The sequence below is a fragment of the Corvus brachyrhynchos genome, unplaced genomic scaffold (assembly GCF_000691975.1).
Source record: "Corvus brachyrhynchos isolate BGI_N302 unplaced genomic scaffold, ASM69197v1 scaffold155, whole genome shotgun sequence".
Taxonomy (NCBI): Eukaryota; Metazoa; Chordata; class Aves; order Passeriformes; family Corvidae; genus Corvus; species Corvus brachyrhynchos.
This window is the reverse complement of record NW_008238434.1, coordinates 498,178-511,479: the sequence shown is the minus strand read 5'-3', so window position 1 is coordinate 511,479 and position 13,302 is coordinate 498,178. Positions and strand designations below refer to the sequence as shown.

General features: G+C 41.7%; 1 protein-coding gene across 1 annotated transcript in view; it reads right to left on the bottom strand.

Annotated features, from left to right (window-relative positions):
• Nucleotides 1-12,720, bottom strand: part of RGL1 (ral guanine nucleotide dissociation stimulator like 1) — a 53,895-nt gene extending 41,175 nt beyond the window's left edge. Inside the window, exon 1 of the mRNA XM_017736479.1 lies at nt 12,367-12,720. Coding sequence (XP_017591968.1) covers nt 12,367-12,705 — 339 coding nt within the window. The 5' untranslated portion in view covers nt 12,706-12,720. The remainder of the gene's footprint in view (nt 1-12,366) is intronic.
• Nucleotides 12,721-13,302: the final 582 nt, after the last annotated feature.

The window sequence follows — 13,302 nt, the reverse complement described above, 5'->3', positions numbered from 1 at the left end:
GCTTCTGATCATAGATTACAGGGGTAGGTACAGTGCGCCTGCCATCTGAAGAATACTTAGAGGTTCAATCTCACAGCACAGCAAATTCTGTATTTATATACAATATTTCTAAGCTGCCTTGATGTTAAAAATGACAACTCTATGCCTATCCTAAGAAATGCCAGAGGAAAGCTATTAAATGTTGTTTGTGAAACAGTGGTCAGCAAAGCCCTTTGCCATGTTTCTTTCAAGAAAAAATGCTACAATACTCTGTCATTTTTTAATAAACACCAAGCGTAGCAAAAAGAGGGGATGACTGATATTATCACTAACACAATCAGACAGATTTCATATGGTATCATGATTTTTGACTACCAACAAGTATTCACTTGTCCTGTGAAAAGTCACACTATTTTTTATCTCCTTCCAGAAATGTAATTTAAATTAATTGTGGAGCTCATCATCACTTTCTGCTCAATCAGTAGAAACAAAGAAGGTCCTGTGTGAGGCAGCAGGCAGCAGTGCTAAATTCAAAATGGATTTAAGGATGCCACAAGTAATAATTCTGTTGCATAATAGTAGCATGGATGCATATTACATAACCCAAAATGCTTTTATTCATCCTAATTGTATTGTTGGTTCTCCTTTCACACTGTAAAGCTTGCTCAAACAGTACACAGAAATTAAATTTATACTGACTCAGGAAATCAGTGTAAACTGCCCCTGCATCCAGAATAAACAACAAGGCGAGAGTGATAAATTATAAATAGTATGAATAGCTGGAAATTAAACCTGTAGGTGTGGGGAGATGAAATGCCTTCTGATAGAGGAGAAAATACTTAGCAAAAGACTGACTGATATTTTAAAGTAAACTGATCTGGGAACAAGGTATTTCTGTGGAACAACAAATACCCAAGAAATGCTGTTACATGTCTCATAATAATTACTGTGAGCAATCTCTAATGCCAATTTTTTCTAAGCTTTTTAAAAAGAAATAGGTTAGCAGTCAGTAACCACTTTTATGACCACATCATGAAAACATACCTACACTGCGTTATAAACTTCATTTCCATGGCTGTGCTTTTTACTACCCTTTGTTTTGAAACTAAGAGGCATCTCCAGGGTGGTGTCTGAGTAGAAAAAGCAGTAATAGGAAGCTAATGTTTCCTAATATTAAGTGTTACCAGCTTGAATACTTATTTATGTGCTGAAAGAGTCCAAAAATATTAACTCAATCATAAATCCAGGACAAACTGCATTTTTACTATATTATCTAGATATTACAAGGGATGGAGTATGGCATTGTCTGGTGTTCTCCTGCACACACACACCCCTACAGAGCCAGGGAGTGACTGTGTTTGGCTACATGCGTGTCTGCAAGCAATGGCAACATCCTTGTCCCAGTTGTACAGGCATTTTCTCTATGAGAAATTCTGCATGTCGGCAGACAAACAGAAGCATGTGACAACTAAACTACTGCACACTTACATAAATTACTGCATTCTCCTAACTAAAGCACCAGTCATGAACCCTCCTCTTTTGCCCCAGCACAAATGGTGTGAGCTGTCCCCAAACCCTCTGCAAATATTTGTGTTTTGGTTTAAGAATGCTGCCTTGCACTCAGACAGAAATCCTCAGGCAATGGACACAAATCAAAACACATAATTAAGCAGAAGTATTGAGTCAGAATGCAAAATAAGTATAGCTCACAAGTAAGGGGGAAAAAAGAGCAAAAAATGCCAGATAAATAAGAAGTTGTCCCCATTTGCTGTCTGTTGTTTTGATTTTTCTTCTTTTTTGAGGGGGTTGTTGTTTAATTACCCACCAGGAGTTAACAGCCTCTGCTCTTCCCTGTCCTGCTCCCTCTGACCTCTGCTCTCCCCTGTCCTGCTCCCTCTGACCACTTGATGTTTTCCCGAATAAAGTGCCTGGTTTTGCAGGAAGAATGCAAGCCGCGTGCTTTAAATAAGTGTGCAAGAGTTCATTCACATTTTCTCTGCTCCAGGGAGCAAGGAGCCTGTAGCACAGCCAGAATCAATCTGAAGCACTCCATGGGAGGAATGCAAAGGCCTTAGATCTGCCTTCCAAGTGAAACACATTGTTGTTACTCATGGGGCATTTCCAACAGCAGCACAATGGCTGCCATCTCCAAACCAAAGACACCGGCCGTGCCCTAAAGGGTTACTACTTTAAGAAACACGAAATGCATCAGAGGTACAGCCAGAGATTACTACAAACCAAGCAAACAAAAGCAGAGGCATATCTTCATAATTTTCTTGCTGTTATTTGCATGGAATATTTAAACCAGGTTCCAAATGCACCTCAGGAGCATTTAGTTAATTAATCTCTTTTGCACTGCAGACTACAGCTAATCCAGATGGGTGTACTGACTTGTTTGCCATCCCAACATCAACACATCTCTGAAATGTTATGAACCTCATCTGATAAGTTCTATCCACAGGAATACTCTAAACAACTGAAGAACATTCTGCACTTGATTCGAGTCAAAACAGAAACTCAATTTATTGTGTGCAAGCTTGTGTGGGGCATAAACTATATTCAGGAGGGAATAAAACCCTAGATAGCTCTAACATGATGTCTATTTCTGCTTTAGGATTTATAGCTACTAACAATGAGCCATTGGGATCTGGCAGTCTAATGAGATCTACCACAAGTCTTCAGTATGAAACCCAAGGGCTATCTCAAAGCATTCAGTCATTCCATATTGTTCAATCATTCTGAGATCTTTCATTTTATTACAAAGTGGAAAATGCCACTTTGTAATAAAAACATGTTGTTTTACTTGCACAAAGAGCCCATAGACTCCCCAGAAAGGAACGGCTATTGACTGGAAGAAAGGTTGAGTCTCCATAGGGAGAAAGGCAACTGTACAAAGCAGCTGAGGGGTGGGAGGGGAAAAGAAAATAATCCCTTAAACTGCTTTCAGACCAAAAAAGGTGGGATGAATATAAGAGAAAAAATAGACTAAATAAAACACTATAATAACAGGATTACTCCACAAAAGCACATGAAATGCCTACACCTCCTTAGTGCCATTGTGGCCCAAGGGCAACGCTGCTGGCTGGTGTCATAGCCATGTGCGGGACAGCCATAGAGGTGGCACAGAGGAAAAAGTCAGAACTCCATCAGTCTGCAACCCAGCAGAGCAAAAGGTTAGTGAATGCCACCACGCAAAGTGGCACAAAGCTTCACACCTGAGGTGGAGCTGCCAAAATCTCATTTTCATTGCCAAACCTGCTGTAGGTGAGCTACGCTCTGATGTGCAACAGATGGCTTATGCAACTAAACGGAGATAAATGTGAGAGGCTAGGAACAAAATCTGCTGAAAGTTCTACCCTCAGAGATCCCATGATGGCACATGGATCAGAGAAAAGACCTGAATGGTTGCAGTAGGCAGAACATTACATCTTTCAGCACAATGATTGGAAGCGACAACAAAAAGCAAACAATTCTGCCAAGTATAAATAAAGGGTACCACAGCAAGTCAAAGGACAGTGTTCTTCCACTGCATAAAAGGTCTGAGGAGCCCACATGTAGAGTACCCTGCTCTGCTCAAGCTGCCTCATTTTTAAAGCAGCTATCGTGAAAATGAATGGGGTAAAGCAAAGGGCAACCCACACAATTCCTACTTTTGCAGAGTCTAAAACTGCACAGATGCAAACTTGTGCTTTACACACACAAAAAAGAGCAAGATCTGAGCACTCAGAGTTCTCCTTAACGAGGAGGAGGTTGCAGGGCTGCTGGAAAACCAGCCCACACCAAATTCCTCTACTATGTGGCAATATGGCCCTGACACCTCCTGGGCATTAAAGTCCTCATGATTCTTTTGATAAGTACCTATGTTCAATCTTATTCTGCCTCATTAAACATTTGCTGCAAACAAATTGAAACCAAAAATTTATAAACAGCCACAAATAATAATTGTCATTTTAAACTAAACTATAGAGGTTTTTCCCCCCTCTAACAATGGCCAGATGCTATAGAGGAAGGTGAAGAAATAACACCCATAACATTCAGAATAACCAGCCTAAAGGAAAAGACTCTTCTCAGCAGCAGGGCATGTTCATTTTATACCTAAATCTCAAAAATTGATGTCTTGTGTTTTGAATCACATGCATTTGTTCTCATTATTTATATAAATGTTCAATCCTTTCTGAATCCTCCTGGACTTGGTTGGACTCAATTACTTCTGCAGCAGCAAGTCCCTTCAGGTTAATTACATGCAATATAAAATCACTAATTTCTTTTCCCCCTTGCTTTCAAAACCACCCTGGAGATAAAGTATCCCTTCTCCACTCACTGTTTTGAATGCTTCTCCTATATCCTCCTAATCATTGCCAGAATGGAGCCTCAATCCTGTGAGGATTTATTGTTAAACTTGCACATCAACCTCAGCTGCACCAAGACATAAACATAACAGTCCTCACGTTTTTAGTGTCTCCAAATCCCTCTCCACCTGTGGATCCCCTTTCTAGTTCTCCTACCTTTGAGATGAGGGAGCAAGCACCAGAAATGAGTGAGGAGTTGCTGTCATCTCCCTAACAATATTTTCTAAGCTTCATTTCATTCCCCCCTTCCCTGCTGTAAGTTAATATTAGAGCTTCCTTTCACAACAGCTGTTGCATGGGGGGCAAATGCTTCCACAGAACTCTGGACTCTCAGAAGTCCAGCTCTTCTCCCCAGCTGGTTTAAATTAATTCATTTCTGGTCCTAAATTGTTTCCATGTGCTGCTGTGCCTTGCTAAGCAGCTGCTCCTTGCTGCAAGTGTCACATGTGAAGAAGATATCCATGTGATAACACTATAAAGCCACTAAATAAATATTACCATGCAGCTCTGACAGCCAATCCATGTCACTCAACTTTTTTTAATGCTCAAACCCTTCAGCAGCCCCAAAACCCCAGCCTTTTCAAAGTCATATCGTCCCAGAAACACTTTTTCCCCATCTCTTTCCCACCTCCCCAATGAAAGGGGAATCTCCCAAACCCAGGCCACCAAGGCTGAATTTTAATCCCTGCCCAAATCCTACTTTTGTGCTATGTTACAACATCCAACATAGTCTAGAGAAAATCTGCAGCCATGCTTTGAAGGTTATTTGGGTGAAAGGTGCTGTAAGAATTCAATTATCAATTCACTTGGATATATTCCCACTTTCCTTGCAGTCCCTAAATTGTCACCTATTGGTAGCATGGTGGTAAACTGAACTACAGTATTCAGGCATTAGCATGAGTTCAGTTTGGTCCAACATAAAAGGATTTCCATAAACAGTAAATGGATTTCCATGTCCAAAACATATAATTCCTCACTATGGCTTTAAAACTTTCTTTATATAAGAGAAAAGAAAAAAATTAAAACAAAACACACATCCTCATCCATCAATAAAATTCTTATTCCATAAGGTGTAAAAACTTAACACAGACTTTAGAGTTGAGCCCTACATGCTAGTGTACTACCCAGGAAGAATTACAAGTCACTTCTGAAGCGCTTGTATGGCCACTGAATATAGAGCTTTTTGGGGTCAATCAAGGGCAAAACTACTTTTGGGAGACTGCAGGAGCAAACTGTGACACCTTCACAGAGACAAGTGCTGGTGAACTGCTCAACCCTTCAGTAATGAGGTTCCAATTCCCTTTAGGAATCATCTTTTACAATCTCTGATACTAACTACTAACACTAGACATCATCACACACGTTTTGCCTCTGCTTTACAAGACACTATGCAGTGACTACACAAAGACAAGCAAGAGCAGGATCCACACCAAGTTAGCGTTTATTTACCTGTTACACAAAATAACCCCGTTTTCTCCAAGAAGCTAAGCATGATCTGACTACTTTGTGCTGGCTTCTTCACACAGCTGCACCCCCTTACAGTGCTGGCTAAAGGAAATTATATATTTAAAAAACAGCAGTAGTAAAAGATGCAAGTTCAAAGCATGCATTTACACACATATTTTTAATTAGCTTTACTAAGGTTCAATTTAAATCCAAGTGTGACTAACGTGCTTGCAATGCTTCACCCTGTTCCTTAAATGAAGGCATCAAAACCCAAACTGTAAAACTAATGGTTTGTCCAGGGCTGTTCTCTGTACAGCATCTCAGTCCAGTTCATGTGCTGCATCTTCCAGGCTTTCCGATGACACATCGCCACATTCCTTGCCAACTCTTCCTTAACCAACAAGTGACCTAGATCTAGCATTCAGAAAGAAAGTGCCAGTTCCTTTGCAGAGCAAACAAAATTTGGGGGTTATTCCTTTCACTTACTGCTTCTTAAAAAAGCAAGCAAGATAACATTCAGTGATGTCAGCAGCAAGACAGTTAAGGCACTGGAATTCAGGGAGAACCTGTAGCATCCAAGTAGCACAGTTTAAAAAAACAGTCATCCTGGCTGTCAGAGGAATTCCCAGGGGAAAGCAATTATAGCACAGGATGTCATTCTAATCCTGTATGTCACAGGTAAACTGAGAGTATGCCAAGGGCAAGTTTTGTCCATGAGCAGGCTGGCTGGGAGATATATAAAATGCAGGTACAACCAGTGCAGCAACCGAAGTCTCCAGCAGCTTTGCTCAAGAGGCTCCCTTAACTCTTGTTATTCCACTTAATATAAGAATCATTAGCAAGAGGTGCCTCTGCACAGCCCCAGGAAGGGAGGCTGCCCCTATCTCTCCCTGGTTCCTCATGGCTGTGCCGGGGTATCCCAGCCCTAACTCAGCCTTAGTAACACCACAGGATTAAAGCACTGCCACCCTGTCACACTTTGGCAGCTTGGAGTGAGAGGTTTTACACTCAACTGAGAGCATGACACTGTGCTACAAAGCCAGTCACCCTTCTAATTATGCATTTTGGATTTGGAACTAGGAAAGTAATGGACAGTAATCTTTCAGGCTTCCATTTTAAAACACTTTATAGGCTCAGTTTCCATTTTTGAGTGTCTGTTGCACACACAGCCTCTATTAACCAGCTGATGACTGCATCCAAGACTGCTACTTAGGATATCCCTGGAGCAGAGATCTGTGCCTAAACCAGGAAGTGAGGAGAAAAATATTCCATGAGAAGTCATTAATAAGGGCTGTGAATAGTACCACGGTACTACTACGCTCACAACTGAAGGAAGGACAGGAGGAAGGAGCCTACTCCAAACCAAAAGACAAGCTGAGTTAGATGCCAAAGCTTTCTTTTGGATAACTGTGTACATGTCTATAGGTAAAATCATTCAATACATTACTTTGTGGATCTCCAGCAACTAGCAGGCATCTTCCCCCATGCAAAACCAATGTGAGCACACCCCATCCTTCTTCCTTCTCCAAGATAGTTCCTCAGAGACTTTGGAGTGGACAGTAGCACAGCTCAGTTTCTGTAGGGAGTGTCAGCTCCTTGGGAGCTGCTTTTCTGCTTCTGCCAAACATACGGCCAGAGCTACACCCTGGCCTCGGTCTGGGCAGTCAGGACAGGCTGAGGGAACCTGATTAAAAGAGTCTGCTTTAGCTAAGAGTGACCAACACATGCTCTAAATCAAGAAACAAAACAGCAAGCTGCAGCAAGGACAATGATCAGCCAAGCCCTTGTCTGCTGCTTCTATAGGAAGCTACACTTGACCAGAATATCTGGGATCTAAGGGTAAGATGAAAAAGAAATCACAGAGCTGGCTCAGGAGGGCACGTGGGAGGGCAGGAGCAGGCTCAGAGAAAATGTGAGGTTTTGCTTCTTCCTAAATGTTGATGATTCCAGGCACCACTTAAATCTCAACCCATAGTTAGGAGGTCTGTGCTGGAAAGAAAGAAATCCAGACTAAAGCTTCTTTTCTGACATATTGATTGAGTCACAGAGAGGTCCCAGGTCCCAACTGGGATACAGATTAGTTAGCCACAAGTTTTTGCAATGTTCTTCTGTCTGAACTCTCCAGCACAAGCTTCCTGCCAGTGTATGTGACTTTAGAGGTGTTTAGAAGCCAAACTTGCAGTCACATGCAGTTTTCAGTGCAAGGCAATCACTTGCACTAAATAAAACAAAATTTAAAAAAAAAAAAATTTAATTAAAAAATTTATTTTTAAAACACCCCAAAATTCCCAGAAAAGATAATTCTCAAATAATAGCAGTGTTAAGAAAACACACAAATATTAAGTGATAGATTTGCTACTTTTCAGCTTTTTCCTCTTTTAGCATTTTAAGGTATTGAAAAGCACCCTTCTAACAGCAGTTCATTTACAATTTTGGAAGAACATGTTCTGCTATACACCAAACTTTATAATATTAAAGACACTTTGAGACAAGCTATATTTTGAATCCATCTCTGCCTGAACAAACCCCAGAGCCAGAAGTTCAGCTGTAGCCAAAAAGAGAAAGCAAAAAGTAAAAACCAAGTTTCTAAAATCTCCTCTAGATGTGTAATCCGTGCCTAATGAAGCCAGGCAGCCTGGCCATAAGTGAGCAGAGTACTTATCTGTTATCTGGATATTTAAGACTCAAAGGAAGAGGAGTCCGTGTCATCCATCAGTAAAGCAAGAAACTTGATGACAAGGATGGACTCTGAAAGCTCAGCAATCATGTCAGGTGTGGAGACTCGGCACTGAGGCTTGGGGAACTCCTGTTCCTGGCTACATTTCCTGTGACCTGCCTCAAGATGAAGGACTGTGTTAGGAAAGACATTTGCAGGTATTCGGGAGCCCCTCCTGTCTGAGCGGCTCATTCCTCACCATTCCCTCCTCTCCCAGGGCTGGACAACAGTGGCCCATCCCTCTCTAACTCCTGGAAGGGGAAGATAAAGCACTCCAGCTGCTTAACGGGGGCTCGACAATAGTCACTTCACAGCATTTTAAAACCTCGTTTGCTTTTACTTTAGTAATCTTGTCCACCTGCCCACACCCCACCCATGCGCCTATTCTTCCTGCACCACTCTTCCCCCTCCCCCAATTCCCCCCATCTCTCCACTTACTTCTCTACTCGCTGCTTTTTCCCCTTCTCTTTCAACTGTTTACTGTTACCTATAGATCACCGGCTGGATTCTGTTAGCATTCACACTGTTAGCATATTCCTCCTGGCCCCAGAAATTCAGGTATTTAGTGGCTGATCTACTTTTACAGCCACTGTTTGGCTGTTCTGATCTGCTTCTGGCTACGGTATGACTCAACTCGTCTCTGGTTCATTTCACAGGTACCTGGCTGTCAGTTCAAGATCAAAACCCCCCAGAACATTTGTCTGATATGCTCTGGTGCCTTTTCTTCAGAGACAATAGCACCATCCTCTGACATCCAGCCTCCCCATGGGCTGCATTCACATCCTCAGAGGGAAGCTGAATCCCATTTTTCAGGTTCTTTCTGAAAAAAAAGTTTTAAAACACAACATTCACTTTCTAACCACATCATTCAAATTCCTTGCTGTACTCCCAAACCTTCCCTTCCAGTTACCAATATGCCTTTTTTTCTAGCCTGACATAATGCCATTCAACCGATTATAATCGTCCACCCCAAATCCTCCTCATCCCTTCTTCTGAGTGTGCCATCCATCTGTACAAATCTCTGTTTCTTCATCCTTTTCTCTCACGAAGATGTCAGGCTGCGTATCTCAGCTTCCACAGCTTTTGTAGCTTGTTCCTCTCTCTCCAGGATCCTCTCAGGAGAGCTCTCAAAATCTATCCTGGAGACACCAAAACGCACTTTGTTTAAAAAAAAAAAAAAGCATTCATGCTTTCTCTGGTTGAACCCATCGTGTTTGGGATGGATTCTCTCTCAATATTTCTAGAAGGCACACTTGACTTTTGAAGCTTTGATACCAATCATCAGTTAAGATGTGTGTACAGACAATCCTCTTTAAATATCTTAGTCATTCTTCTTAGTCAAAACAGTGCTTTTGTGCAGCATCTCTCACAATACTGAGCTCCCACTAGAGCTTTTAATATTCCCTAATACTCTAGTGCTTAAAGTCTTAAGCTTCACTAAATATTTAGTGACTAAGTATTTGGTGACAAAAGCAGTGGCTATTATTGGCATCCTTTGATGTCTAATATTAAATTTAAAGCTAAGAAATTCAGTGATTATCCAAAAGCTTCACACTTCTGAAAGTTACGGAACTGCTGATGCCTGCTTAAGTCACAGCCTGTTTGTCTTTTACTTCTGTTAGTTGTAGAAGTTTGAAACACAAGAAAGACATTTCTGTATTTCAATAGGCAAGTGTTTATGGTGCTTTAGTTTGAATCTTATGATTCATTCTGTCACAACAGGGCCAACCATTCAGTGACCCGGGATGGGTTCTTAAGATGGAGAATTTTAAGGAAGGTTTATTAGACTTGACCTGCCCAAACAAACCAGGAGAAGCTCAGTGCCTCAGAAAGGGTCAGATTGCTAAGTGGACTTCTACAGGACACAAACCGACACTGAAATATAATTTTAAAAAAAGTAAATCCAGGCATGCATATGATCCGTAAGAGAGTTACTATGTTTATTACTGTGAAGGCTCAATACTTGCTGATGTACAAATAGGTTGTTGACCTTGAGTCTTCAACCTAAGCCTGAACTTAGGGCACCATCAAAAAAATTAAGACCAATATTGCTAAATCCAACACCTTGTTCATTTAGTGCTAATGGGCTTCAAAGCGTAGAAAAAAAAAATCATCAACCCTTATAAACTCCAGATTAAAAAAAACAAGTCACCTGATGACAGTTCTAAAACAATTTGGCTTTTCAAAGCCAAACTGCTGGGGGCAGGGATGGCTCTTCATAAATAATGCTCTGGGTTAGAGGCTATTTATTGATTTCAGGATGACAAAAAAGCCATTAATAAAACAAGATCACAAGAAGAGTTTAAAACACTTTATATTCTGAAGAGCTTAAGGGAAACAAACAGCCCATATGTTCCAAAATATTTTAAAATAATACACATGAGGGTTTTTTTGGTTTGTTTTTTTTTTTGCTCGTGAAAGAGGCCAGACTGGAAGCCGAAGTCATGGATTTATGCCTGGAACAGGTGCAGATTTCTGACACGTTGCCTCCTTCCCCACAAAAAGGGCTTGATTCTGACCTGAAAAAACCAACAGCAGCCACAGAAACCTGACAGTCACTGCCCTAACCTTGCAGTCCCTGGTCCTCCTATTGGGAGGGGTAGCATCAGCTGTGGGGATGACCTCAGGAACATACACACTCCCTTCCTTTGGGAACAGGACCAAGGCCTGGCAAACTCTTTCTATTACAAAGAACAACACAGCCCATGCAGGAAAAAATTCTACTTTTCTGAACTATGTTTATGGGACACAGGCACGTTCAAAATTATCTTCACCTCTTACACAAAACCAGCTGGGAAAGTTGCAGGAGCTCAGATATACTTTGTAATATTTTCCTGGTAAAAACAGGAGGCAGAAATGGGAAATTTGCCACTCAAAGGAAGCAGATTTGAAATTACTGTTCTGATTAGTATTCTGTGTACTTCTTGGAAACACGAGAAGGGGAGACTCTAAGCAAGGCAGAATTTGCTTATTTTTCCTGACTCTGGTTTCAGTTCTGCTGTATTGCTTCATGTCACAGGAGCTTCACAAGAAAGTGACTGTATATAAATCTCAGGGCAGTTTTAAAAGCCTTTAAAATACCAACATGGCTTCTACATCAAGCCTTATATTATTGCTTTTGATCCCAAAGAAAAAAAACAAAGTACTATGAAAGTTATAGGCACCTCCTTCAGATCTGGCCCCAACTGCCACAGCTGCACTGATTCCAATGAAGTGAGGAAATTTTTTATCAGCTGTGGACTTGGCCTGACAAAGGTGAAGGGACTCAGTAGCATGTCAAATCAAGTGTGTGCATTCAAGCTGATTTTACTTACCATTAAAGCCTTCGTGCTTTGAAAAACAGTACAGAGCTGTAATTCTTGCAGAAATGCAATTAATTTCTCATCCGGCTAAGAAAGCAATACAGAAATAAGACCCAAACCAATACTCTTTTAAGTTCAGAGGAAGTTCTGCTGACATTGAGAGACCTTCACCAGTCAAAATAACACAACTATTTGTTTGGAGATGTGAGATAGGTTCCTAACAGCAGAAACAAGCCATAGTCCAGTCTGAAATAACTGTTAGATGTTCAGCTTCTCGAGCCATAAGCTAAAATCCTTATTTCTGTAACAAGAATCACCTGATACATGGCGACAGCTGGTCAAATTGTTTTCACAGGTCAAGAAAAGAGGAAGAGTCAACACAAGGAGAGCGTTATTTCAGATGACCCAGGCAGACTAGTTCAGTATTTGGTTTGTTCTTTTTTTTTTTTAAGAATGAGAGCAGTCAGTGCTAAAAGTTAATATTGTAACAATTCCTGTGGAATTCAGCTCCCTGGAGACAGCTCCGAAGTCCATGAGCAGCCCTCCCCAATGCCCCCGAGCCAGCCTCACTTACCCCCAGCCACCTTGCTCCTTTGTTGGCAGCCTGCTGAATCTGCACTTTTTTAAGGGTGACATTGTAGACAGCTCCATCTTCTACCTCTTCACCCCCATCCTGAAATGTGGTCTGCCAGGAAAAGGAGAAAGAAAGAACAATAAGATGGAAAGGAACGTTTTCCCCCTTCTGCTGATCACAGTCTATCCCTGGCCTGGAGTAGCAGAGCAGAGGAGATGGGCAGCACAAAGTAAAGACAATAATCAAAGCAATCCAGGATACCCTTAGGTTGAGGGAACACTGGAGATATTCTTGGCAAGCTGTCCTTTCCTGTGGTATCGAGATTCCCTGAGTTTCCATTTAACTGTTTTTCCTAGACTAGCACATATTTTACATAGTTGCATAAAGTCTTTTTAGGAAAGAGTTTGGTTTTGATTAGCAGTCGTCTCTTTCCTCCCCTCTTTTCTACAGCAATTAATCTCTTTGGCCTTTCATTTAGGGAAGGATTCACACTTTTAAAACTCGAATTACTTCGGCAGACAGCCTTGAAACTTTGAAGCTACAGAGCATTTAAAACACAGCAACATTTTAATTCTCTTGACAAGGAGGGATCTGAAGCGCTTGTGATTTGCTTTTCCAAAAACCTATTATTTCAAGAAGAAGAAAAAACCTAAGCAGCTTTACAGCGGTGGGGGGAGAGGGGGTGGCGGTTAAAACTCGCAAATAAGAAGCCGAGGATAATAGAGCAGAATGCAATGTCACCCGAACTTCCAGCGAACGTGTGATGTAGGGACTCTGCTCGGAACCGGGCACGGCATCGCTGGGCACAGCGTATCCCGGTACCAAGCACAGTATCGCTGGGCACGGCATCGCCGGCATCGGATACGACACCCCTGGCACCGGGCACAGCATCGCCGGGACCGGGCACGGCACCGCTGGGCACGACATCGTTGGGCA